Source organism: Eumetopias jubatus, unplaced genomic scaffold (assembly GCF_037043125.1).
Source record: "Eumetopias jubatus isolate StellerSeaLion01/CBP00866 unplaced genomic scaffold, mEumJub1_p1.0 scaffold_9, whole genome shotgun sequence".
Taxonomy (NCBI): Eukaryota; Metazoa; Chordata; class Mammalia; order Carnivora; family Otariidae; genus Eumetopias; species Eumetopias jubatus.
The window spans coordinates 66,278,505-66,305,795 of NW_028274815.1; the positions used below are offsets into that span (position 1 = coordinate 66,278,505).

At 39.2% G+C, this 27,291-nt stretch overlaps 1 protein-coding gene across 4 annotated transcripts in view; it reads right to left on the reverse strand.

Annotated features, from left to right (window-relative positions):
• Window positions 1-27,291, reverse strand: part of EML6 (EMAP like 6) — a 268,188-nt gene that overhangs the window by 149,016 nt on the left and 91,881 nt on the right. For all 4 annotated transcript variants that reach the window (XM_028103992.2, XM_088026534.1, XM_088026532.1 and 1 more), the window contains exons 2-3: window positions 5,664-5,823; window positions 1,303-1,401 (exon numbers count right to left, since the gene is read on the reverse strand). In XM_028103992.2, coding sequence (XP_027959793.1) covers window positions 1,303-1,401; window positions 5,664-5,823 — 259 coding nt within the window. The remainder of the gene's footprint in view (window positions 1-1,302; window positions 1,402-5,663; window positions 5,824-27,291) is intronic.

Here is a 27,291-nt window from a genome sequence, read left to right on the forward strand (position 1 = left end):
AGAAGTTAATAACCTGGGAGTAGAGCTCAAGCATCACTACACTGTAAAATCTCCCTAGGGAATTCTTAACGTGTGGCCAGGAGTACAAACCATTGGGACCAGAAGGATGCCGGGCCTCTTCCAACACCAAAGTTCCACTGCTGGTCATTCCTGGACTTTCTGAGAACTTAATCCTTGAGTATAATTTGCCCGAATGCACAGCAACAACTATGGGGTCACCTTAAAACCATGATTCTCCATCGGTGAATGAAAAAAAAAATTTAAAGTTCACACTAAGGAAGAGACAGTGAATTTAGTATCTAATTTGGGCCTCATTCTGCATTGACACTTACATTGAGGAGAAATACAAAACTAGCAATCAATGCAAGTAGTCATGCAAATTCACTTTTTTTTTTGAAATTAGAAAATCAAGACAATAAAATGGTCAAATTATTTTAATTATGCAAGACAATGGAGAAATAGATTTCTGACCTGCTTCATATCCTATCTTGCCTGCTATGACTATATGGAATTATTTTTGATCACACTAAATTCAATATGATGATAAGCAGGCCACAGTTTACATTCAAGATTCTCAAAATAAGAAAGAATCCCAAGGTTGTCCTTACAATCATTTGAAGTTAAAATGTATACGCTCTGGGGTACCTGGGAGGTTCAGCTGGTTAAGCTGTTAAGCGTCTGCTTTCAGCTCAGGTCACAATCCCAGGGTTCCCGGGATCCAACCCCAGGTTGGGCTCCCTCCCTGCTCAAAGGGCAATCTGTTTCTCCCTCTGCCCCTCCCCCCAACTCCCACCCCTACTTGTGTGCACATGCTCTCTCTGTCTGAAATAAATAAATCCTTAAAGTAAAATAAAATGTATACACTTGAAACACATTTTGTGAACATTTTCTAACTACTTCCAATTCTAAATGAATACATATATTTTATGTGTTCGTTTAGATCTAAATGAAATCTAACCAAATCTAGCCAAACGATCTAAACCAAATCTAAACTTTACATGTATTTTCAAATTCAATTCTATTTTGATTTTATGAAGATGCTAAATGCCAGTGTCAAAAATTTGCTTTGCCTATGAGAAGTAGTAACAATTTAAAGAAAGCATCCGATCATCAGAAGAGATCATGCTGACACAGTTATTAATCACAAATTAATTTTTTTAAAGTCAGTTTTTAGGTTGAATATGTAGGAAAATCTTTACATGGAAAATTTACTTTTAAAAATAGGACAACTCTGGGAAGCTACTTCACAATTCCCTCACACTTATGAAAACTGCACAGTTCGATCCAACAAGCTCTTCTTACCCGGTCGGAGTGGCCGGTGGCGGAGGCCAGAAGTTTTCCCTTCCTCCAGTCCCAAATGCAGACTGTGTTTTTGGCATCCAATCCCACAGAAGCCAAACGCTAAGAATAAGAACAATAATTTAATAGCTGAAACTGATGGGCACATTTCTTATTATCCATCACTTCTTTCAACAAATGGTCACTGATGACCTACTCTGGGCCAGGCATTGAACATATGTGAAAAAAAAAAAAAGATTTCTCAAAATCCATCTTAAGTACACAACTAAAGATATCACAGATGACTTCTATTAGCACATACTGAAATTTCAAAAACCTAAAAGCTACAAATCATTTGGCACAAAGCCTCTGATTTAACAAGTTGATTTCAGAGGAACACAACTTGAAGGCAAGGTTCAAATGTTTTTATTTTTTAAAGATTTTCTTTATTTATTTGACAGAGAGATAGCACAAATAGGTAGAGTGGCAGGCAGAGGGAGAGGGAGAAGCAGGCTCTCCACTGTGCAGGGAGCCGGACACGGGGCTCGGTTCCAGGACCCTGGGATCATGACCTGAGCCGAAGACAGCTGCTTAACAGACTAAGCCACCCAGGCACCCCTCAATTTTTTATTTTTTTAAAATTTTCTTAATTTTTAAATTTAAAATATTAATGTGAGAGTAGAGACAGTCTAGGATTCTATAGCCCAAAAGTCTTGCCAAACTGCTGAAATTAAAGGGTTTGACAAACACGTTCATTCTTAATTTTCATAGCTCCACAAACATTTCAGGTAACATGTTGGTAAACGCAATCTGGTACTTCATCTCCCAGCCTAAATTCTTGGGGTTTATATCAGAACTTGTTCTCAAAGGAAAAGAAAATTTAACACATTTAAGTATACACAAAATCAAAAGTATCAAAACATGTATTAGAAATACCAACATCAGAGGGAGGTTCTAGCAGGATGTCCCCGCCTATGGAAACAGCACTGTATAATGGACAGAGGTCTGGACTGGGTGAGTCGATTTGGCTTCTCTTTTGACTTGTGAGGAGCCAGACCTAAGACCTTGCAAAATTAACCTCATTAAATTATGTTTTCTCATTTTAAAATGAATGCAAAATATTTGTTAGGTCTACCTTGTAGAATTATCATATGGATTGGTAAAATTGAGCTTACGTATTTCACTAACAAATCCTTTCTGCCAATCAAAGGGTTTTGAAAATACAGCATCACCCAAGTAATAAGAGTATCTGAGCTTACATATTTCACTATGAGTGTCTATGTGTGTGTGCGTGTATGCGTGCATACATGTGTAATGACAGTCACATATAGCTAAATGCAAATGTGTTGTTATGCAGGGATTATTCAGTTTTCTTCAGTAAAGATGGCTTCCATCAGTAATGTTTAGTATAAAAAATACACAGTTGGAACTTTAAAAATGTGCCCTTAAGAAAGGGGGTCTTTGTGGGTTTCTTTCTTTGCTGTAAGTTTTAATAGAGCATTCCAGCAATGGAAATTATAATATGTGGTTGCATTTTTGTCCATATAAGAAAAATTTGAAGGGTGTGAATTCCATTTAGCTTATTTTTTTTTGTAATAAACACGGGCACTAAAGTAAAACCCACATTTCTTGATTGAAAAAAAGCCAAAAGTAATCTATTTTATTCATTTGTAATGACAGGCCCCATGGCTACCTAAAAAGCATTTCTATTGCCTTTTGTTGTTTAAGAGGTGATGAGCCATTTGTCATTTTCTAAATATCACTTGATTCCAGTGAACTCTGTCCAGGGACTAGGGAAGACCTGAAGCAATAGGCATCAACAAGCCAGGAAATCCTTCACCGCAAGCAAATATGTTATTTTTCTCAGCCGACAGTTAAGTACCATGCGGTCCACTGCTACCCTCACCGTTCAAAATGGAACCTAAGAGAGAACGGCTAAGATTTTGACACAAATTAACAAAGAACTCAACGTTAAAGCTGGATTTCCTTCTGCTGCATTACATTTTTCTTGCGATGCTTCCAAACAAATTCTAATAATGGTTGCTAGAAAACCCAAATCAGAGAATACGCATATAAGTACCCACCTATGCATATGTATACACTTGTACTTATGTATGCATTCTGACATTCATTGAATTTAGTCAGGAAGTCAGTAACTGAAAATGTCAACAAATGGGACTACCCAGCTATTTCTCTTTAGATGTGGAATCAGTGGAAATCCATTCCACTACCCTAACCTGGATGAGATTACAAAGTAATAAAATAAAAAAACTATGTATGCCAGGTATGTAGTGAATCTAGTTCTAGAAAGAAAAATTAAAGAGTTAATGATCATTACCCTGGCAAAACAGCAGGAAACACTAAGCAAATGTAAATTGTTAAAAAAAGTGATGCAAACCAGCTCAAGTCCTGTAATACACTCAACCTGCCCCAAACTCTCAGGCTGGTCAAGCCTCTCTGAATAATAACTTCACAGGTCTTTCCACAGCATGCCCCTACATAATTAACTCTGAAATGTGCCAAAAACTGGATTGAAAAAATAAATTGGCAGAAATATGAGGAAGGGTGGCCCAGGATCACAGAAAAGGCTAGGGAAAAGGCACGGTCTTAGTGAGGAGGTGAAGGTAATAGAAGTCAGGAATCCTCCCTCTGTGTGGGGGCTGCCTTTTCTGTAACATAGTTTGAAAATGGACATGTAACTGACATCTGTAGCATTAACAAATCCTTTCTGCCAAAAGTTACTGGAAGTCAAAGGTAAGAAGGAAAGTTTGTTGGCGGTCCTGGGAAGACTCCAGGAAGTATGTCCTTTGAAGACCTTTGAAGTGTCTTGGAAGAATGAATCACTTTAAGGGGCAAAGAAGGTGAGTAGTGCACTTTAGGTGGAGAAACAGTATGAGGGAGGGGCTGGAGGAGCAAAAGTGTAATGTCTGGTAGAGGAATCTCATGGATGTGCCCAATTAGACTGCAAGGAGATTGTGAAGACAAGGCTAGAAAAGTTGGGTAAGCCCTAGAATACCCAGCCACAAAGTGTGGACTTCATTCACTGAGTTCTCCAAGCTTTTAGTGTTTTTAAAATAATGTTCTCACTAACCTATGACCCAGCAATTTCACTACTACTATTTACCACAAAGATACAAATGTCCACAATAGCCAAACTGTGGAAAGAGCCCAGATGTCCCTCGACAGATGAATGGATAAAGAAGATGTGGTGTGTACACACACACACACACACACACACACACACACACACACACACACACCATGGAATATTACTCAGCCATCAAAAAATAAAATCTTGCCGTTTGCAATGACGTGGATGGAACTAGAGGGTATTATGCTGAGCGAAATAAGTCAATCAGAGAAAGACAATTGTCATATGATCGCACTGATATGTGGAATTTAAGAAACAAGGCAGAGGATCATAGGGGAAGAGAGGAAAAAATGAAACGAGACGAAACCAGAGAGGCAGACAAACAGTAAGAGACTCTCAACTATAGGAAACAAACTGAGGGTTGCTGGAGTGGGGGGGATGGGGGGGTGGGGTGGTTGGGTGATGGACACTGGGGAGGATATGTATTATGGTGAGCTCGGTGAATTGTGTAAGACTGATGTATCACAGACCTGTGCCCCTGAAACAAATAATACATTAGATGTTAATTTTTTAAAAAAGAATAAAATCTGTAATTTAAAAAAATAATAAAATAATGCTTTCACAATTTTTTCAGTTGGTGAAATGTTTTAGTAAGCAACTAATGGTGTGGAGGCCAGTAGAGGTTATTTGAACTGTCTGGCAGGGCATGGATTTGGAACCTAAAGGATGGTGGCAGAGAATGGGAAGGTGAGAATGCACGGGAGAGTGGCTGTCTTCATAGTCACAGGCCGACTCAGTGGCTGCTTGAATCGCAGGGGTGGGTGGGGAAGCAGGGGTTAGAGGAAACCTCAAGGTAAAGAGTCAAAGAGAATCTTCTCCGTGAATTATTAGGAGGTGGTGTTACCCTCTAAAAGCAAAGGGAACCAAGGAGATGCTCAGGGCTTGAAGTCTATGAAAAAGGTTGGGTCCATCTCTAATTCCAAATTTAGGAAGCTAAAATGGAAGACTAAGTGGAATTGCTGAGTCACGAGGGATCCGATCGACCTGAGTCCATGACTTACTTCTGGAGGTTTTTCAATCGATGGGGAGACCGAGGGAAACAAAACCGGGGCCCACCCAGGGCTGGGTGTCAGTGCGACAGCTGGAAAAGGATCTGATAGGAGAGGATCCTAGGAGGCGGACAAGGGGAGGCAGCAAGGGTTAGTAGCCTTCTGAGCCCATAAGCTATGTGCACTGCAATTCCAGGTGACTGGTGAGAAGTCACTGAAGAAAACAAATGGAAAAAGATACACACCTGTCCATCTGAGTCGAAAGCCAGGCAGGCGACTCCATGTGTATGGACATCTTTAAGAATGGACACAGTCTGGACATTATAGGAATCCCATATGCATATATATGGCTCCTTCCCAACTTGGCCAGTTGCAACCAGAGTTTTATCTGGGTGTAAGGCAAGGCTGAAAAAGAAAAAAAAAAAAAAAGCCTCTTTTCATAACCTCCTGAACAAAGTTAAGAAAAACATTGATTTTCTTTTATCCACATTTGTTTCTCATTTCAGTCATCTAACAAGAGAATCTCAAGAGGAAGAGTCTGAACTGTCCTCAAACTGATAAATTACCTGACTACTCTAATGGAAATGTTGAATGGCAAAGGGTGGCTTAGCACAGTTTAACAATAATTTCATCTGATCTTACCCACTTGGTTACCTTGAAAATCAGATGCTATAATGATTATAATTTTATGATGAGAAAACCCATACGGTTCTATAATTGCTTTATGTCAAGATATTTACTTACTGACTTTGAAAATATTACTCAGCTTTTTCAAGTTAGCTTTTGACTTTAATTTGGAAAAAAAAGCTGTTGCTAGGAGAAAGTGTGCTTCTCAAAATTAATTAAACCTGCTTGCACAAGCTCTGGATGCCATCCTCATTAGGATTTCAAAGCACGGAGGGGTCTCAGAGTCAAGTGCTGTTTCGGTGTCTGTTGCCATAGATTACGTATTTTAAATGAAAATTTCTATTTTACATAAATCACTGCAAAACCAAGAGAACCACAAATTACCAGGCTGTAGTTTGTGTAACATTTTTCCTCTGTAGTCCAATCAAAATAAAACTTTGTCAAATACCACCTAGAATTTCAGGGAGTCTGGAGCAGTGAAGAGGAAGAAATGTCATCATTGTTATTCCTAGATGAGCAAATACTCTAATGTTTTAAAATCACTGTGTAAAGAAGTTGTGCCTTTCTAAAAATAGGTGTTGAAAATTTTTTTAAAAAAGCACATTACCTATATGAAAAACTAGCAGATGACTGTTTACACAATAAAAGAATGTTTTTCCTTTATTTCAACATTTACACAACAGAATTTTTTTTCCTTTTCAACTTTCAGCATAATTTTAATACAAATATATGCTCTATAAGCAGACTTGGATTTGCACGCTGCTATCCCTTACTACCTCTGGTTCTTTGGGCATGTTCATCTCTTTGCCTCAGGTTCCTCATCTATAAAATGCAGTTACGCCATAAAAGTAGACAATATACAGAACACAGAGCATTCAGCACAGCACCGGGCTCAGAGTGAGCACTCAAAGCGAGTTTCATTATCATCATTTGTATAACTGGCATTTATATACAACCAACATATGCACATCTCTGTGGATACAGTGCGTTTTCAAACACAGATTACTTCCTGCCTCTCTCTGGTCTCCACGTGTGCTTCCCCCAAGTTCTGCAGCAACCAAGCTCCCTACGCTGTCCCTGCGAGCTCGTCCTCGTCCCGCTGAGCTCCCTTCCTGGGCCTCCCACCAAACCTAGTGCGGTCTTTTGCACGGGACCCTTGAGTACCATCCCCTTTCCTCACTGAGGATCCTCCCAGGCCCTTTTATCCCGGTGCCGGAGTGCAGCTAGTCTTCCCGAGTGTTCCCAGCACCCACACTGCACGCGTCCTCATTCACCGTATTGCTCCCCACGCTGGAGGTCTGCTCCACCTGCACTCTCCTACCCAGGCTGGTGCTTCGTCGGGTTTTTGTTTTCTTCTTTTTAAACAAAGAGGGTGCAGGTGGAGCCCTCACGGTGTACTCTGTAGCTGGAGGGGAGGAAGGTGTGAGTGTGGGGTCAGATGCAGGGGCAGGGAGCGAGCGGATGGGCTGGGAGAGACTGAGCGTCAGGGGTGGCTCAGGTGTCAAGCAAACCCCAATCCTCCGTGATGTCTTGTGTCCCTTCCCCCTGCACTCAGAGTCATAGTGTGGGGCACTTCGTCCCAGGGGTCAGGCCAGGCGTTGGGACGGGCTCTGGCCCAGAGGCTATGCCGGGGCGCCCGGGGAGTGAAATGCACACAGCCCCAGCCGCAAGTCTACGACCTTGAAGGAGGAAAAAGGACTCGGACAGTGACTGTCTTCTGCAGCGGCCCCCGGGGCCCAATCCCACACCTGCAAAGGTCCAAGGTCGCAGCAACCGGAATGCAAAGTCATTGCACGTCCTCAGGGCCAGCTGTTCCTCCTAGCAACAGCGAGTTGTCTAGAATTGTCCCAGGAGATCCCTGCGGCTGGTTCCTCAAGCCTCTCCCCCAACAGCCTCAGAGCTTTGCTCTCCCTCTCTGACACAGCCCAACTGCCTGTGGCTCTGCACCCCAGCCCCCTCCAACCTCAAATGATGCCCACGAGCCTGGGCGGCGCCTGGGCAGGGTGGAGGCAGTGTGGGGTTTCCCAGGAAGGCAAACAAGGGGCAGGTGCGCTCCGCTCGCTCCGTGGCTTCTGATGTGTGGGGGAGTGAGTGCAGGGCCAGATGCAGCGGCAGGGAGGGGATGACTGGGAGGCACTGTGTGTCAGAGGTGTTTCACAGGGCAGGACCCGGTCCTAGGGGCTGCCTCAGCCACCACTCGGGAGTTCCAAGGCCGGCAGAGGAGTCCTGAGACAGGAAACACCTGGGAGCTCTGGGATAAGAAACGCCTGCGTGCCCAGGATCTGAGTCGCCATCTAACAAGTGCTTGCTAGAAAATATATCCTCGGGAATCTTTATACGGAGTACCAGAAAAAGATAACACATATAAAAGGTGCAAAGGGCATCCTTGTACAAAGACAATACTCAAATTTAGTCTTGCAGAGAGTAGCAGAAAATGAAATGGGTCAGGTAGGCCAGGGCGGCCTTGTAAGCCCTTTTAAGCAGGCCAGGATGGTAAGGCACCACTGCCAATTATCAGAGGACATGGCATGAACAGTTGCATATTTTAGTAAGGTAACCCCAGCAGCAGCGAGGCAGTGGGAAGGGCAGGTGGGGGAGAAGTGTTAGGAGAAGAGGCAAGGAGGCCAGTAAGGGAACACGGACAGAGAGTGAGGTAAGGAGGGGTAGGGCGGATAGAAAAAAGGACTCAAGAGATACTTAAAGGAAAGAGAGAGAAAGGTTTTGGATGCTGAAGGCTAAGGAAAAGCCTGAGCGTGTCAAAGTTGCCTGAGGTTATTTGCCTGGGCAGCTTTTAAACTCATAGAACTTGCAGCATTAGAATTTAAAGCCTATGCAGCCTGATTCTGGGAAAAGATGGCCTAAGCCAATTTTTAGTGAGGAAACCAAGGAGATCCCTCAGGTTAGTACCACGCCTGTAGTCCTAAGGGCTATCAAGAAGAGGATCTGACTAGATAGTATGATCCATGAGGGAGGGGGCTGTTTCCATCACTCTACGCACAGTTCTGGGAACATCACATGGTAGAGTAAGCAATAAAGTGCTTGCAGAAGAGGGAGCAAACGATGCCAACAATCATGGCTACCATATTGCCTCTCCACACTGACGTGGGCAATAGGTTCTACACAGGAACTGGAAAATAAAGAATGAGTGTTTTCCTCCTAGATGGTCAGAGACACTATCAAGAGACATAAACGAAACTTTTGCCGGATCACAGCTTCTGTTTAAAAATGTTTGGATAGGGGCACCTGGGTGACTCAGTCAGCTTAGCATCTGCTTTTGGCTCAGGTCATGATCCTGGGGTCCTGGGATGGAGCCCCACATCGGGCTCCCTGCTCAGCGGGGAGTCTGCTTCTCCCTCTCCCTCTACCCCCACCCCAATTCTCTTTCTCTCTCAAATAAATAAATAAACAAATAAAATCTTTAAAAAAATGTTTGAGAGGGGCGCCTGGGTGGCTCAGTTGTTAAGCATCTGGCTTCAGCTCAGGTCATGATCCCAGGGTCCTGGGATCGAGCCCCAAGTTGGGCTCCCTACTCGGCGGGAAGCGTGCTTCTCCCTCTCCCACTCCACCTGCTTGTGTTCCCCTCTTGCTATGTATCTCTCTGTCAAATAAATAAAATCTTTAAAAAAAAAAGAGGCCTTCAAAATAGCTCACCAGTCTAAATTACTCAATTAGTGGTATGACCCAAAAACATCCCATTATGGATTTCAAGTATTTTTACTCTGGTTATTCTTTTCCTTTATATCAAGGCCCATAAATTTATCACATTCATTAAAAAGTTCACATTGGAAATTTTTGTTTTTTAATTTTTTTGTCAAAAGTCCTTTTATGCTGTTCTTTACATCATCTATTCCCAGCTCATGATACCCACTGATCCAGGTTCCGACTTTGCCGTTTGAATATATTAGCAGTTATCTTTTTTCTCCTTTTGTTAAGTGGAGACTCTCTGACCTCACCTCTCTGGCTTGCATGCAAATTGATTACTGAAAATGACTCATAATGTTCCTATTTATCCATGTCTGTGTCAAGAATAGAGAGAACAACCTTTATTCATTTTGCCATTTGTTACCTTCCCATCAGCTCCCCAGAAACGTCACTTCTTCCCCCGGATGATGGTATCTGTGTATCTTTCAGAGCACAGTCAAGTGGCACCTTACTTTTATTTTAAATTTGTCATATCATTTCAACAGCACTCTTTAAACCTCATCAGAGACCAGAGGGAAAACCAACAAACTTTAATCTCTGGATTTGCAAGAGCATTATATGTATAATGTGTCCGTAATGGGAGAGTTGCAGAAGCACTTCTATAAGAAGCAGGTTGGAAGCTACCATCAGCTTCCCTTCTTCCCACACCTCTGCATTTAGGAGCTCCAGAATTTCCAGAAAAGTCATTTTAAGCAAGATCTGCTTTTGTCTAATCCCAAAACATCTTTGGAATTTTAGTTCAGAAGCACTCAAATGACAGATGTGTATATATGTATGTATTTTCCTCACATAAAACCAAATCCACCCCCTGCTGCATACGGCAAAACTGTTCTTCGCTCCTTCCACAGAGGTGCCCTGAGCCTAAAAAGCTAAACTAGTCTTTGTCCTCCAGGATGCCCTCTTTTTAAAGTAGTCTTTTTAAAGTAGATGAGCCAACAGATTAAAGGAAGTTAGGTCCCCTTATCCGATTAAGGGGCTGTCATGGAAAGAATCATACCTCCTGAATTCCTTCTGACAAGATTTCATCTATGAAATGGACAACTATTATGTACTTCCCAGGGAGAAAATGACAGAAGTGGAAAGCACCACCATTACACAATGTATCTGTTCTACTCTGGGTTTCCCATCATCTTCTTCACCATATCACAGTGTTGTAAGACTTTCTGAGACTGGAAGTATTGATACTACTTACTTATACTGGAAGTCTATCTGCCATTTGAGAGTCCATAAATCAAGTCTTTTCTATATTCTTCTACAAAAACTTGCCCTTTGCAAATCTTGCAAATCATTATAGTTATAAAAGCAATGCCACAATATTAAAACTTTAAAAATTAACTCCCTTTCTCCGAAGGTCTCGATACAATCGAGATCTCAGTCCACACCTATACGAAAAGGGTTGGTGTCATTCTATTTTTCCTTTGGTACTCAGTTTATTGCATTGATAGTATTATACATGCAACGAAAAGGGGATCAAGCTTTTAAAGAACTGCTTTTCTCTGTGTATATAAAAATCTGGTTCCCTTGGGAAACCCCATCTTCTGTTACCATAGCAATAGAAAGCACTGCAGAGAAGGACTTTCATCACCCTATCTGGGAGAAGGAATTGATTTGTTTCTCCAGCATGCCAGGAGGGCAAATGCATGTCTTTCTGATGTCAAATGAAATCAGGATGATTTCCAAATATGTTCTGTGAGGAGATGAGAATTAATAGGGTTGTGGAAAGAGGGAGCCTTGCTTATAAAGGTTAAATAGAAAACACTAATCAACACTAATCATTCTTGATTCCTGAAGGCAAAAAATTATATTTGAGTACCTGTTCCAAGTGCAGCATTTAAAAAATGCTCATGATTCTGACTTTACTTTTTTTTCCAAGATTTTATTTTTAAGTATTCTCTATACCCAACGTGTGGTGCTTGAACCCACTAACCCAAATCAAGAGTTGCACACTGTATCGACTGAGCCAGCCAGGAGGCCCTGACTTTACTTTTTTTTAAGATTCATGTATGTATTTGAGGGGCGAGGGGCAGAGAGAGAGAGAGTATCCTCAAACAGACTCCCTGCCAAGCACAGAGCCCGACACGGGACCCCAAGATCATGACCTGAAAAATCAAGAGTCCGATGCCCAACCAACTGAGCCACCCAGCACCCCCTCCCCCGATTTTACTTTTTAAAGCCTCATTTCGTTTTATGCCCAGGCTACTTCAGTGATTCTCTCAGTAATACATTAATGTTATTATCTCTTTTTAAAGTAGTCTCACCAGGAAAGCATGAAAGCTTTCTCCCTGCCTACCCTGCAGATAACACTAAAAGAAATTTCCCGGTGTTGGAGGCATAAGTGCATCTGAGTGATTGGGCTGAACTGTCTGAGAGCAGTGGGGAGGCAGCTGCTTTCGGAGCTGGAGAGGGAGTGGCCAGCCTCAGGGGATGCGCACCAGAGGAAGAAAAGGCAAAGGAAGGCTTTATTTGAACACAGCAGCCTGGAGGTAGTGCGGCCACAGATGGAGGTGGTTGTGTTCTAGTCTTTGTCCTCCAGGATGCCCTCGGCACTAGAGTGCCATCACTGGGACCGTGATCTCATCTGATACCACAGAGGGGGAGGGCCCTGCCTTCCAGGTGGGCCTGGGCAGGATGAATGGAAGCGATGGCAACATGGACAGGCCACCAGTGGTCCATTGCCATGTTCTTGACCTGTGTGAGCTTGAGGGTACCTGTATGGTTGAGCATGAAGGTCCCTCAAATTGGACTTCTCAACAACCTGGATGAATAATACATTTAATGGGAATTAATGTGATTTAGAAAAATGAAGAAATGTAATATATCTTGCATGCTTAGTACCACCATACTTGTATTGGTATGGAAATATATTTTAGTAATACTTTAATACCACATCGAAGAGTGGTTAAGAGCATAGTGGTTTTGCTGCCTTGGGTCAAAGCATGCAGTGGCATGCTGAAGCCAGCTCAGACTGACCAGCAAGAGCTGTTAAATTTTAGCAATTTTGAGATCAATTGTTAAACACAACCACTGTCAAATATTAAATTATATAAACTTACAACTAAAAAAAATATACTAAAACTCATTACTTCCTAATGATTTTACTACATTTGACTATTATCTTGAGGTTATTTACCATTCTCCTCTCTCTGTGGTAGAAATACGATAGAATGATGTGCTACTGCACATCTCTTTTCAACTCTGTTTTCAATACCGTCACATTAGTGGTTTGAAATCAGCCATTGTAGGAGTATTTATGTCATGGAAATTAATAAATACCACAAATTAAGCCTTGATTTATTGTTTTGTTGGTTGTCTACCCTTAAGACATAGAAGGATAAAATGTTAATAATGCAGAATAAACTTAAAAAGGTGTCATGTCTGTAGCTGTTACATTGTGAATAACACAAAAAATTGAGAAAATATTCTTCCAATATTCAAAAAATATCATCCAGTTCAGGAGAGAAGTTGCTCACATCATTGGCAAATGATTAAAGTTCTGATATATGTCTTTGTTGTTTCACTTTTGTCTTAGTAATATAATCGAAAATACCAACATTCATGTCAGAACTACATTCATTTGTCAATGATGTGAGGGACTTCTTTTCTGAACCACAGAGTAATCAAGCATTCATTCCTTGTCTGTTTTGTCAGATCATAGTTGAACTGCAACCAAAGTTTGGCCACAGATACATGAGTTCAACAAAAATCAATGAAAGCATTCTATGAGAATCGATTGGCTGTATGGAATTTACAATAGAGCATTATACTTTTTTATTATTTGTAAATTGTGTGCCACCCATCATTTACACCAGTAAAATTTATCACAAACCTTTGAGGGTATATGCATACATTTTTTTCTCTTGAAGACCTGGTTATTAAACAGTCATCAGTACATCACTGAAGCATATCTCCTCTACTTACTGGCACAAAATAGTTTCTCACAAATCATCTTCATCAAATTACTCAACTTCTACGTGCCCCAGTTTCTCTTCCATAAAATAAGAATAATAATGGTACCTACCTGAAAGAAGGTAGGTATAATTGTGAGGGTTTAATAAATTCTAAGTGACAGTGACTAAAACAGTAGTGCTTAAAACCTAGTGAGCATTTTATAGGTCTTGTTATTATTAATTAACTGCCACATGATAGAATCTGCTCAAAACAAACATATATGAAACCCGTCCTTCACCCCTGAGTATTGACATTCTAGGCCAAGGAAAATCATCTCCATAGAGGTATTGTGAACTAACCTTCAAAATTTAAAAATAAGACTACCCTCTGAGAATTAAACCGTTAAGAACCACATGAAATGGACAAGATTGGTTATTTAAAGAAGTTATCCTGAGGAGGAAATATCCTAGGCAAGAACAGGCTTTGGAAATCTAATCCAGTCATGATTGACAGTGAGAGAATTTGGACTCAACTACTGAAATCAATAAATCTGAGTAAAAATGTTTATAGAAGGGGAAGTTCTGTGTAAAGCCTTTACAGAAAAGAGTCAGATTTAAGACAGTATAGTATTGGTATAAGGATAGACATATAGATTGATGGAACGGAATTGAGTCTAGAAATAGACCCACGCTTATATGGTCAATTGATTTCCAACAAAGGTGTTAAGGTAACTCAAAGGGGGAAGGATAGTTTTTTCAACAAATAATGCTGGAACAATTAGACATCCATACAGAAAAAAAAAATTTACCTCTCATCATCCACAAAAATTATCTCAAATGACCAGAGATCTCAGTGCAAGAGCTAAAAGTATACAACTGATAGGAAAAAAAACACATAACCAAACCTTTGTGACCTTTGAAAGGCAATGTTTCTTAGAGAAGAAACAAAAAACATGAGCTATAAAAGAAAAAAAAGATAACGTCAAAATTTCAACTTCTGCTCTTTGAAAGACACCATTAGGAAAAGGAAAAGGCAAGCCATGGGCTGGTAAAGAAAATTCACAAAGGATTTTTGCCCTCAATACATAAAAGAATGCTTACAATTCAATATAGTAAGAGGACAACCAAATTTAAAATATGGCCAAAAGACTTGAACATTGTCAAAGACAACTATAATTAAAAAGACTGACATTCCAGGTGTTGTGTAGGATGTAGAGCAATTGGAATGTACATACCTTGCTGATGGGAATGTAAAATGATAAATCACTTTGGAAAGTATTTGGCAGTTTCTTAAAAAGTTAAATATATACTTACTATATGATCTAGCAATTCCATTCCTAGTTATTTACCCAAGGTAAAAGATATGTCTAAACAAAGACTTATATACAAATGTTCACAGCAGCTTTATTTATAATAGCAAAAAACTGAAAATAATGCAAATGGCCATCAATGGGTGCGGGGATAAAGAAATTATTATATATTCATACAATGGAATTATTCTCAGGAATAAAAAGGAATGAATTGCTGACATACACATCAACATGGATGACTCAAAAACATTATATTGAATGAAAGAATCCTAGAGTATTCAGTGGAATATTCACGTCAATATCTTCACCATACAAAGGTGGGAGCCAAGAGATACTATCCAAAGTTGATGACTCCAAAAATAAAGGCATAAAAATATAACTTAAAGTTACAAAGGTAAATGATAAGGGAATTAAAAATAATGAAATAACCCTTCGGGGGAGAGAAGGAAAGGAAAGCAAGAACGGTGTATGTAAACTACATCCTCAAGTGTCTTGGAAGGCAGTCAATCATGGGTTGGATTCTAAAACGGATTAATCACAAAATAGCAATTAATCATACAGGTTTGAGATATGGAGGTAACCACCAGGAACAAAAGAAAAACAAAAACAAAACAGTCCTAAGACTCAAAAGTGTTCCTTTGGAAAGTAGATTGGGGATGGGGAGGAGTGGCGCAGGGGCAGTTTTTAATTATATAAAACCTTTAGTAATCTTTGATTTGTGTATCTATCTTGCTTTGATACAAATATAAAAATTAAAGCAAATAAAAACAAAAAACCAGTTACAGAGAAATAAAAACTGACTCACTTATGCAAGAAAGAATATATCTGGTGGTTTAGAAAGTCTTCCACAGGCAGGAAGTAGGAAGGGATATCTGATGACTATATCAGATTTATCAACCCCCAGATGTTCTCATCAAGTACAATTGTTACTGATAAAATGAATTTGATCAGCATGGCTTGTCCTACAATTCATTCTTTGAAAAAGGAGAAATACTGCCTTAAGGCTGTAACACAACAGTTTGGTAATGAGAAGTTTCACTAATGAAAGGGGTCTACATGAAACCCAGCTTTCTGGAGCTATTCATCTTGTTTTTTCCTCTTCAAGCAAGGAGCATGACTCAAGCATTGAGGGCTATATTTGGCAGAAGTCCTGTTAATTTCGGATAATTAAATATGCCAGTCATGTGTTTCAGTAAGGTCTGATTAAATACTTTAGAGAAGTCATTAGTGAATCCATCTGTTCTAGTGGCTTTGCCAGATGGCAAAATGTTACTACCTCTAACTGTTCTGCTTTTGGAATATTCTACTTCTATTGTAAAACAGTATGCAGTTATTTTCAGGGTAAGCCTTATTTGCTGTTTACATTCTCAAGGGATCTGGAAGGTGGAAGGCAAACCTCACAACTGTGTTAACACCATGCCAGCTGAGCCACAAGATCTCAAGGCTGCATTAAATGGCGTCTTGTTCCACTGCTGATTATAAATGATTTCATCGTTTCCATTTCCTCAAAATGTGCTACGTCAAACCTTTCAGATGGTGCTCCATTTGTGACTGGAGAGTCAGAACCACAGGGAGAGATAACCAGCTGTATTTCACACCTATGAGATTACAATACTCCAGGATGAGGAGAACCCTGGAAGTATTTCCTCCATGTGGATGGTCATCTAAATGGAAAAGCGGCCAGGTTTGACTTTTTAAAATTACAGAGTTGCACAGCTCTGTGAGAGTGCCATCAAATGACTATTTTATTTTTTAAAAGATTATTTATTCATTTATTTGACAGAGAGAGAGAGCACAAGCAGGGGGAGTGGGAGGCAGAGGGAGGGGGAGAAGCAGGCTCCCTGCTGAGCAGAAAGCCTGACATGGGACTCGATCCAAGGACCCTGGGATCATGACCTGACCTGAAGGCAGACGCTTAACCAACTGAGCCACCCAGGTGCCCTAAAATGACTATTTTAAAGTTGTTTTGGTTCTTTGGCCATGCAGAATTAACCTTTGACTTACTAATTCCCTAACCAGCTGGATCAAAATGCAAGGTATTCTCCAACGCATTGACAACGGCACCTTTGTACCGTTGTCGTCTAAGGTAAATGTTTAAACCCAAGTCATAACTGGCGACTTGGAGCTGCTGGAGGAGGGTATGGGCTGGCCTGATGAGGGTATGAGGCAAAGATAAAGCTAGGAAAGAGCCCTAAATTTTATTGCCACTCTCAACCTCCAAACCCTCAAGTCTATTCCAAGGCTAATAAGCATTAGGTTGAGCTGAAGCCCCACTCTCTCCTAATAAAGGCCAGATTTCTATATCTAATTGACTTAGTTGACTGTCATCAGAATTTATATTTATGGAACTATTACTTCCAAGACCACACCCTGAGTGTCTGGGAACTAGGACTACCACACTGCAGCAACTCTTGCACTTAGAGCCTTGGTTTTATTTTGCTTTTGGTTGACAGCACCTCCCTTTGTTTTTATTTTATTCCTCTTCCTTCCCCTCTTTTCTTCCCTTTCAAATTTTCCTTTGTCTTTACGTTGGGGTGTTATATTTTTTCCAGCATTTCTATGTGTTTGGAGAGGGGCCGGAAGGGTGGGAAGGTATGCATCTGTCACCTCAGTCCCACATGATTGCCAGAACTAGATGTCTATGCTTGACTCTTGACCACCACCCTCAATTCTGAACCGCTGGGATTCTATCATTGTAGAGCTAACATTGAACTAGGCATAATGACTAATTAAAATCTTTTTAAGATTTATATGTGCAAGAATATCTGTTTCTACTGAGTAGAGATGGTTACAGAGCAATGCCCCCTCCCACTACCATTATCTTTCATCACTGCAGATCTTCAATGCAATGTGGGCAATCTGGAAAAATCAAAATGGGGTGCAGGATCATCTATCTTTGAGTCACCTGCGTCTTATGGTAAAGCAAGAATATGTGATCCCAGAGGCCCAGGGAGAAGAGGCCAGAATGAGCAAACTGGCTCTTTCATGTGGGTATGAATTGGTATAAAGAAGAGGTGATTTCCATAAGAAACTGCTGAGCAAGTGTCTAGCACCTGTGCCCTTAGTAGACCAGGGGCCAAAGAGTACGATCAGACCTCCAGGTTCTAGGGGCAAAAACTGGTTATAACTTGGACTCTGCTGTGCCAAAAGAGAAGGGAGGAGGAGTACATTTCTGATGACTGGGTCTCAAAAGCCTGAGAGCCAACCTCAGAAATGTCTTCTGGGATGTCCCTTTTTTTTGCTGCTTTTTTTGACTGCTTTATCTATCAACCACAGAAAAGAGTACCAGTATCTCCCACTGAATGTGAATGGATCAATTTCTCCAAGTGGGTCTGTTGAGTTTTGCTTTTAATTTTTTAGGCTATGTTATTAGGTACATACAAGCTTAGGACTTGTTAATTTCCTGGTAAGCCACTTTATTATCATGTAGTTACTTTCTTTATCCCTATTATTTGATTATGCTTTAAATTCTATTTTATAAGACAGTAATTGAGCTATATAAGCTTCCTTTTGGCTAGAATTTGCCTGGTATAGCCTTCCTATCTTTTTACCATCCACCTTTCTGCATTCTTAACCTTTAGGGCTATCTCTTACAAAGGATATAGTTGGATATTTTTAATCCAAGTGAAAATCTGTATCTATTAACTGGAGAATACAGTTTATTTGTACTTCATATAATCACTGAGATATTTGGATTTATTTCTGCCACTAATTTTATGCATTATTCATCCCATTTTTTGTTTTCTAGTTTTTCTTCCCTCTTTAATCTTGTTCAATTTCTTTTTTTTTCATTCTTTTTTTCCATTCTTTGAAAGTTATGTCTTCTACTGTTTTATTATGGATTAATCTAGAAATGTTAACATGCATTCTTACAAAAATCTAAAGTTAAGAGTCATCTGTACCTTCTTTTTTGACCATGTAAGAACTGGAGAATACTTTTTAATTCCTATCTGTCTGGGCTCACATTCTAATTCTACCATTATTTTAATTGTTTCTTTAAACATACAAGTTAGACATTATTATTATTATTTCATGCAGTCAATATTTATTTAGTTAAGTGTACATTTACCAATTACTTTGCTCTCATTTCTCTTGCCTCTCAGACATTTCAATCTCACATCATTCTTTCCATCTTCAGTATTTCCCTTACATTTCTTTACGGGAGGTCTGAAAAAATTCTTGTTTTACCTGAAAATTTCTTTGTTTTGTCCCTATTCTTGAAATACAGTCTCACCAGATACATAATTCTAATATGATTCCTCACTCTATTCTCCACATTTCTAAACCTCTCTGTTTTAGACCATTTATTCAGATATACCTTCTTTTTTTCAATTCTGTTCATTTCAAAGCTCTAATTCGTTCTTTTTCAGATCTTATTCTAAATAGCGTCTTGCTCCTAATCTGTATTTTAATCCCATATTTTGTTTCTTTAAACATATTAATCATACTCATTTTTAATATCTAAAGTCCTCATGGACCTGATTCTGTTCCCTACATTTTCCTGTCTCCACCAATGATGCCTTATTTTCTTTAGATAGACAGATAGATAGATAGATAGAGAGATAGATTTATTTATTTATTTGTTTATTTATTTATTTATTTATTTATTTTACTGAAGCCTCATGCTTCTTGGAATTTTATCTGTGGGAATTCTTTGAGACTCAGGGAAAAAGTATATTCCTCTAGAGGACTTGTACTTGCTTCTCTGGGCACCTGGGGACACCAGAGTGCAAGGATCACTGTGTGAGGTTTTGTCAGACCACACAAGCAGTGTGAATTTGTTTCAAGCCTATATGAGAGCCCCATCATGTGATCATAAATTTTCAAAAAGGAGATTTTATTTCCCTCTTCCTCACTAACATCTTATGCAAGGGAATTGCTTTGTTTTGTTTTGTCTCTAATTTACTGTTACAATGTAGGTCCAGGTCTTTGGGGTTCTAGTTATACCAGCATCTACCGTTAGACCATTTTTTCCTCTGTCACCAACATGCCATGAGGTCATCCAAATGAAAGCTCAAGAATACCAGAGGTTAGCACATGCCCCATAGCAAAGACCATCTTGAATACTGACTGATTTCTCTGGGTCTCAACCTTCACTTCATCTTTGGCCTCTAAGCATTCCTTGACCTACCAGCTTATTTAGAAATAAATTTTAAATTATATATTAAATATTTTATTCAGCATTTTAAATTATTCTCAGTGGGAGAGTTGTTCAGGTTATCTGATCTTGCACATTTCTAAAAATATGAAGTCTGTCCCTTCTTCTACAATCTCACTACTACTACTCTGATTTTGGCTCCTTGCTAGTGTTTAGAATCCTTCACTGCACTTACTACAGTCTATCTAGAATCATGATTAGGCCTGTTTTAAACATGCATCTCATGTTGTGAACTATACAAAGATAGCCTGATTTATTATTTCACAATGCCACCATCTACCACACATACACAAGCACACAAATGCGCATACACTTACACACACTCATCCACCTACCCTCATCCACGTAGCCTTACATGTTCTCATCCACACACATGTTGTGGACCACTGCACCTTGCACAGGAAACACTCAATACAGACTTAGGTGAATCACATTTTATTTTTGTATCTTTAACTTTTGATGCCCAACTTATATCTAGATCATTGTTTTTGTGCAGTCTGTGATTTCTAGATTTGGCGATCATCTGAGATCTTGTTCTGACTACTTGCCGTGATTTCATTGATTTCTGCTCCTGATCTGTGACCCTGGATGGAGGAAGTGTGAGTGATGGATAAGAACTCCTATAGACCTGCGTTTGGTTTGAATCTCAACTATACCATTTAATGACTATAAGAATGTCAAAAGTTAATTAATATCTCTGGGCCTCAAGTTTTTTATCTGCTAAATGGGGTAAATGTAAACATTTAGCACAAGGTCTGGGACTCAACAAATAGAAGCTATAAGTTTCAAGGTCTTTTAGCACGACAACTAAAATTATTTTTTACCAAGTGAACTAAATATAAAACCTAAAACATGTAAGTTACTTATTTTGATTTTTAGATGTGGAAAATAAAAACTGAAATGATTATCCTTTTCTCATTCTTTCTCTTCTTAGGATCTCTTCTTAGGATCATACTTATAATTCTATCAGTATTTTTAAAGAATGTTAACTACAGGAGGGCAGGGATTTTAGTCTGTTTTCTCATCAGTGACACTGGATCAGCACAGTGCCTGGCACCTAAAGGATGTTTTATAAATACTTGCTGAATGAGTAAATAAGTCAACACGTGTAGCTCCGAATGTCTGAATAAGAGGAAGACAGGTGAAAGAACACATTAAATGAAATAGGCACTCTGCATGCATATAATTCCTGTCATAAACTCTGCAGAGAAGAAAGATCATGAAAAATGAAATTTGTACTCAACATGAATAGTTCCCCAAAATATTTATTTAAAATTATCCAGAAGATTAAAATCCAATTTTACAAGTGCCATACTGGCATAATATTTTAATTCACAGGGCCTCATGCTTTTCTAACTAAATTAGGTAGAAAATTAAAAATAACCACGTTTGTGATATTGGTTCTGAAAAATTGCATATTAGATTCCTTACAATAGTTGTATAGCAAAAATGTTAAACAGAAATGAAGAAAGGGTTTTGAAAGCCAAGAACACAGCAAACAAGCCTAATTCAAGGTCACTGATTTTCCTTTGTATTTTAGTTCAACACAAATGGTTCAGCAAGGAGAAAAAGAGCTTTATCTATATTCTATTATTCCACAAAAAGGACAAGCATGCCCTCCTCAGAGCAGAGGCATGACATCACACTGGGGAATCAAGCATGAATAAACTCTCCCTTTAAAAGAAGGCTCCCTCCAGAACCAGAAATTCATGCAAGCAGCTCTTCAGTGTCCAGGCCAACCTCACTCACCCATTACTTCATATTCACAGACATGTCATAGAAAATGATTTTCAACACTAATGAGAAATTTTTACAGAGCAGAAATTAATGTCCAGGGTTAAGTAAATCCAAGAAAACAGTACATGAAGGATAACTATTTAGGCTCCTTAACCCTTAATGTAATGGGAGTCCCCTGCCAGCTCCTATTCCAGAGGCTTTGTCCATGTGGTCAAGTTTAACCCCTAAGAAGGGTCTAGCTGGGCTGGAACTGAGAGTCCTACACACATACTACATAGAGGTAATACCCTCTACCTCCCCTTGCATTCTCCCGTTCTGATTTCATCCACTAAAGGTAAAAAATTAAAAAATTGCTTGAGGCCAAAAAATTTGCATTCTGTCCAGAATGGTGGTTCATCCATTTCCCCATCCAAATATCTGATATGCCAGAGGGTGCAGTGAGAATGCACTGAATGCAGGCTGTGCCCCTGAACAGGCCCAGAAAAGAATTTACCATCTTGGAGGGCAAAGTGTGGTCCATGAACCTCTAAGTCAATGTATGTTAGTTTTAAGAATAATGAAAGCACCCCTGAAACAAATAATACATTATATGTTAATTAATTCAATTTAAATTTAAAAAAAGAATAATGAAAGCATGCATGTAGTGGGGGAGGTCTCTGAAAATGGTGATTATTTTAGGACATGTTTGATGATAATTAATGTCCATAGTTTTAAAACAGGTACTCCCCAAAAAATCTGGCTATAGTGTACTCCTTAATTCAGTCTTTGTTTTGACGGAATAGTGAGTGATACCTTTAACACCTAAGTCCTGAGCTACTTGACCTTTCTAGGCAGCTATCTGATCCTTCTTCAACTACAAAAAAAAAAAAAAAAAATAGGGCACAGAGTAGTTAAGTGTTGTGCCCAGAATCTCCCTAAGTTAGTGGCAAAGCTCTACATCAGCTTGACCTCTAGATCTCTAGATCAGCTCCCTTGGTGGCCTTAAAAAAACAAAAACAAAAAAAGGCTGGATTTCAAATGAATAACATGTTCTCTGGAGAAAGGCACTACAGAAATAACCAGATTGTGAGTGAAGGACCTGAACCAGTAACAGTTAACAAGCATTGTTTTTGTTAATCCTCAGCATAACCTTGGGGGATAGTTATTATGTTCTTACCTTGCAGATGGGGAAAGTAAGGCTCAAAATATGACGTGATTTGTCTAAGCTCAGTCCATAGATGCAAATTATCCAAATATGACTAATAAAAACTCACAAAGAATCAAGAAAAGTCTTACTCAGATCCTTTGGGCTAATATAAGGCAGATTTTGATCTCAAAAGGAAAGAAACAATTAAGTCTTTAATGTGTGCCAGTGGTTTGCTAGGCATTTCCAGAATGACTCTCCTTTTAAAGAAGTTCTATTGAAGATCGGAGAGCACCACTTAATAAGGAGCTGAGTGAAGATTCAAAGGGAGGTCTGCCTGATTCTGAAAATTTAGAGCCAAGTAATTTTATCTAACACCAATTTCCTTTCCATTACACCAGGAGCCAGCAAAATTTTTCTGTAGACTACATAGTAAAGAGTTTAGTTTTTGAAAGCCATAGCATCTCTGTGGCAACTACTTGACCTTGCCATAGTAGTGTGAAGGCAGCCATGGACAATATGTAAATGAATGAACACATCTGTGTTCCAGTAAAACTCTATTCATGGACACTGAAATTTGTATATCATAAAATTTTCATGTGCCATGAAATATTATTCTTCTTTGGATTTTTTCATTTAAAATGAAAATTTCATTTACAAAGAACTTTAGGTTAATATCCAAAATCTATAAAGAACTACTAAACTCAACACGCAAAAAACAAATTATCCAGTTAAGAAATGGGCAGAGGACATGAATAGACATTTTCCAAAGAAGACATCCAGATGGCTAATAGACACATGAAAAGATGCTCACCATCACTCATCATCAGGGAAATACAAATAAAAATCATGATGAGTTACCACCTCACACCTATCAGAATGGCTAAAATTAACAACACAGGGGACAACAGGTGTTGGCAAGGATGTGGAGGAAGGGGAACACCCTTGCACTGTTTGGTGGGAATGCAAAGTGGTGCAGCCACTATGGAGAACAGTATGGCAGGTCCTCAGAAAGCTAAAAATAGAACTACCCTATGATCCAACAATTGCACTACTAGGTATTTACCCAAAGGATACAAAAATACACATTCAAAGGAGGACATGCCCCCCGATGTTTATAGCAGCATTATCAACAATAGCCAAACTATGGAAAGAGCCCAGATGTCCATCGACTAATGAATGGATAAAGATGTGGTATGTATATACAACGGAATACTACTCAGCCATCAAAAAGAATGAAATCTTGCCACTTGCAACAATGTGGATGGAGCTATAGTGTATTATGCTAAGCGAGATAAGTCAATCACAGAAAGACAAATACCATGTGATTTCATTCATATGTGGAATTTAAGAAACAAAACATGAACATATAGGAGGGGGAAATAAATCATGACTTTTAATTATAGAGAACAAACAGGGTTGACAGAGGGAGGTGGGTGGGGAATGGGATAGATGGATGATGGGTATTAAGGAAGGCACTTATGATGAGCACTGGGTGCTGTGAATGATGAACCACTGAACTCTGTTCCTTAAACCAATATTGAACTGTATGTCAACTAACTAGAATTTAAATTAAATAAATAAAAACAAAGAATAAAATGAAATAAATAAAATAAAAAGAACTTTAAAATGTAAAAGCGTTCTTAGCTCATGGGCCATAGAAAAACAGGCAGCCAACCGGATTTGGTCTGTGGGGTGTTGTTTGCCAGTCTGAGTTATACTATCCTTCTTTTAGCATCTACTGGATGCCAACAGCCAATTAAGAATCCAGTTTGTCAAAGGGTTAAAAATCTAGTTTGTCAAAGGGTTATTTGACTTCTCAGCACCAAAATCCGTAATTTTGACATTGAGCATATGACTTACAAGAGAAAATAAGTTTTTTCCTTTTTTATTATAAAATATTTCAAACGTATAATTATATATACACTCATATGTACATATAATGTGTATATTTAAGGCATAAAAAATAAAATGAACACCCACGGACCCATTAGCCAGTTTAAGAAATACATTACCAAACAATGATGCTCCTCCATACCCCTCCCCAGTCACATCCTCTTCCCTCCCCAAGAAAATACCACTATCCCGAATTTTGTCTTCATCATTCATTAGTCTTTTTAATATATAGTTTTATTATGCATGTACGCAGATTTGTATTTGAATTTGATTTAAATAGTGTGTTATTATATGTATACTTCTAGGACTTGCCTTCTTTCATTCAACATTACATTGTGAGATTCCTTCCCCATTTGGTGTAGCTGTACCCCCCTCAAAAAAAAGAAGAGAAGAAAAAAAAAAATGAAAGAAAGAAAGCAATCAATATGTCTACCCAGAGGAGAATGGATAACAACACCATGGTATACAGAATATGATTCAGGAGTAAATTTAAATGAAATAAAAACAATAGACTTCTGAAACCAAATGGTGAGGGGGGCAAAAGTTATGCCACAGTTGCAAGGACTCAACCAGACTCCCAGTTGAAGGTGGAGGCTATTACTCTGAGACACTGGGCCTGAAAGGATTCCAGGCAGAACCTTGTTTCTAAACAAAGAGCAAAGGTTTGTGAATGGAAACACGGATGGGGAGAAAAGTAAGGGGAAAAAAACAAACAAACAAAAACAATAGATTTCTAACTAAAAATACAAATTAGATTTCAAATAGTCGATTGATGTTTAAAAATAAATGCCCAAATCCTTTAAAAACATATCTTCTGTGGAGTTATCAATCTCAAACATGATCTACATACATGCAGTTCACTAATGAGGGGAGAGAGGGAAAGGGAGAAAGGGAGAGAAAGAGGCTGCAAGTGAATTCCTTTGGAGAGTGTAATGCTGGTGACAGGAGTCGGGGGTAGGGCAAATTTCCCTGCTTGAAAGTGGTTCCTCCTTCTGGAAAAATGGACGTACAGAATTATGCCATGGAGAACCAAATTCAGCTGCTTGTAAGGTACATTAGTGAATCATAGACATGACTGATTGAAACTCAAGTGATGTACACCATTAGTCTTCTTTTCAAGCCAGTAAAATGAATATGCCTATTAATGCTATTAAAAATGTACATTTATCGGGCGCCTGGGTGGCTCAGTTGGTTAAGCGACTGCCTTCGGCTCAGGTCATGATCCTGGAGTCCCGGGATCGAGTCCCGCATCGGGCTCCCTGCTCAGCAGGGAGTCTGCTTCTCCCTCTGACCCTCCCCCCTCTCATGTACTCTCTCTCTCTCATTCTCACTCTCTCAAAATAAATAATAAATAAATCTTTAAAAAAATGTACATTTATCTAACTAGAATGACTCAGGTCCTTTGCCTTTCTGTATAAAAAAATTATGTCTACAAATTAATGTTAAAGCAGATACTTCACTAATGAATCTAGGAAAAATATCAGTACCACAAGTTGCATTAATTCATACTAAAGGACTTTAAAATTCACTGCAAATTACTGATTGACTTATAAATGAAAAGAATGTACTTAGAAATAAAAAACAAGAGAATAAATAATAAAATAAAATAAATAGTGTGTTATTTATTATGGCACGTCTATCTTATAACTTCATGAAAAGTATGTTGGGATACAACTAAAACTTCAAGTGTCTTTCTAGAACCTGTTTGCCAGTGTTAAAAAGCACAAAGTCACACTCACCAGTGACAATATGGCATGACTGTGGCAGACTTAGTCTATTTTTATGGCTGCAAACTTAAGCTTTTCCTCTCTTCCCCAAATTTCTTTCCTACAATTCTGAAACAGGTTTTTTACCCCAACATAATATTATAAATATTCTAAGTATAATATCATATTCTAAAATACATTTTACTCCCGGCTCTTCCCAAATCAATATCTTTCTCCAGGATTCTAGGAAGATTCAGGTAAAACTATGTTGAGCACTCACTAGATGTAGGGAAGTTAGAAGTGAGTGTGAGTCTACAGTGAGTTACAGAACCGGTCTTTAAGGCATTCATAGCTCAGTAAGAAAGACATGCATGTAAGCAATGTATAAGGTCGGGCAGATAATGCTGCAGTAACCAAGAACCCTGCAGTCTCAGTGGCTTAGTCCTTCCTCATGCCACACAGCTACTGTGAGTCAGCAGACGGGCTCTCCCAGGGACCCAGGGTGATCTAGGGGTCACTATTTCGAACGTGCCAGAGGGGAAAAAACGTGGTAAAGTAGACACCGGCTTCTAAGGCTTAAGCAACTTCTACTTCTATTCATGTTTCATTGGCTAACACAAGTCACATGGCCACACCCAACTCTAAGAGGGTGGGTGAGGAGGTGCAATCAGACCGTGTGCCAGGAAGGAGAGACAGCAGGAATATCTGTGAATAGCATTAATGAGAA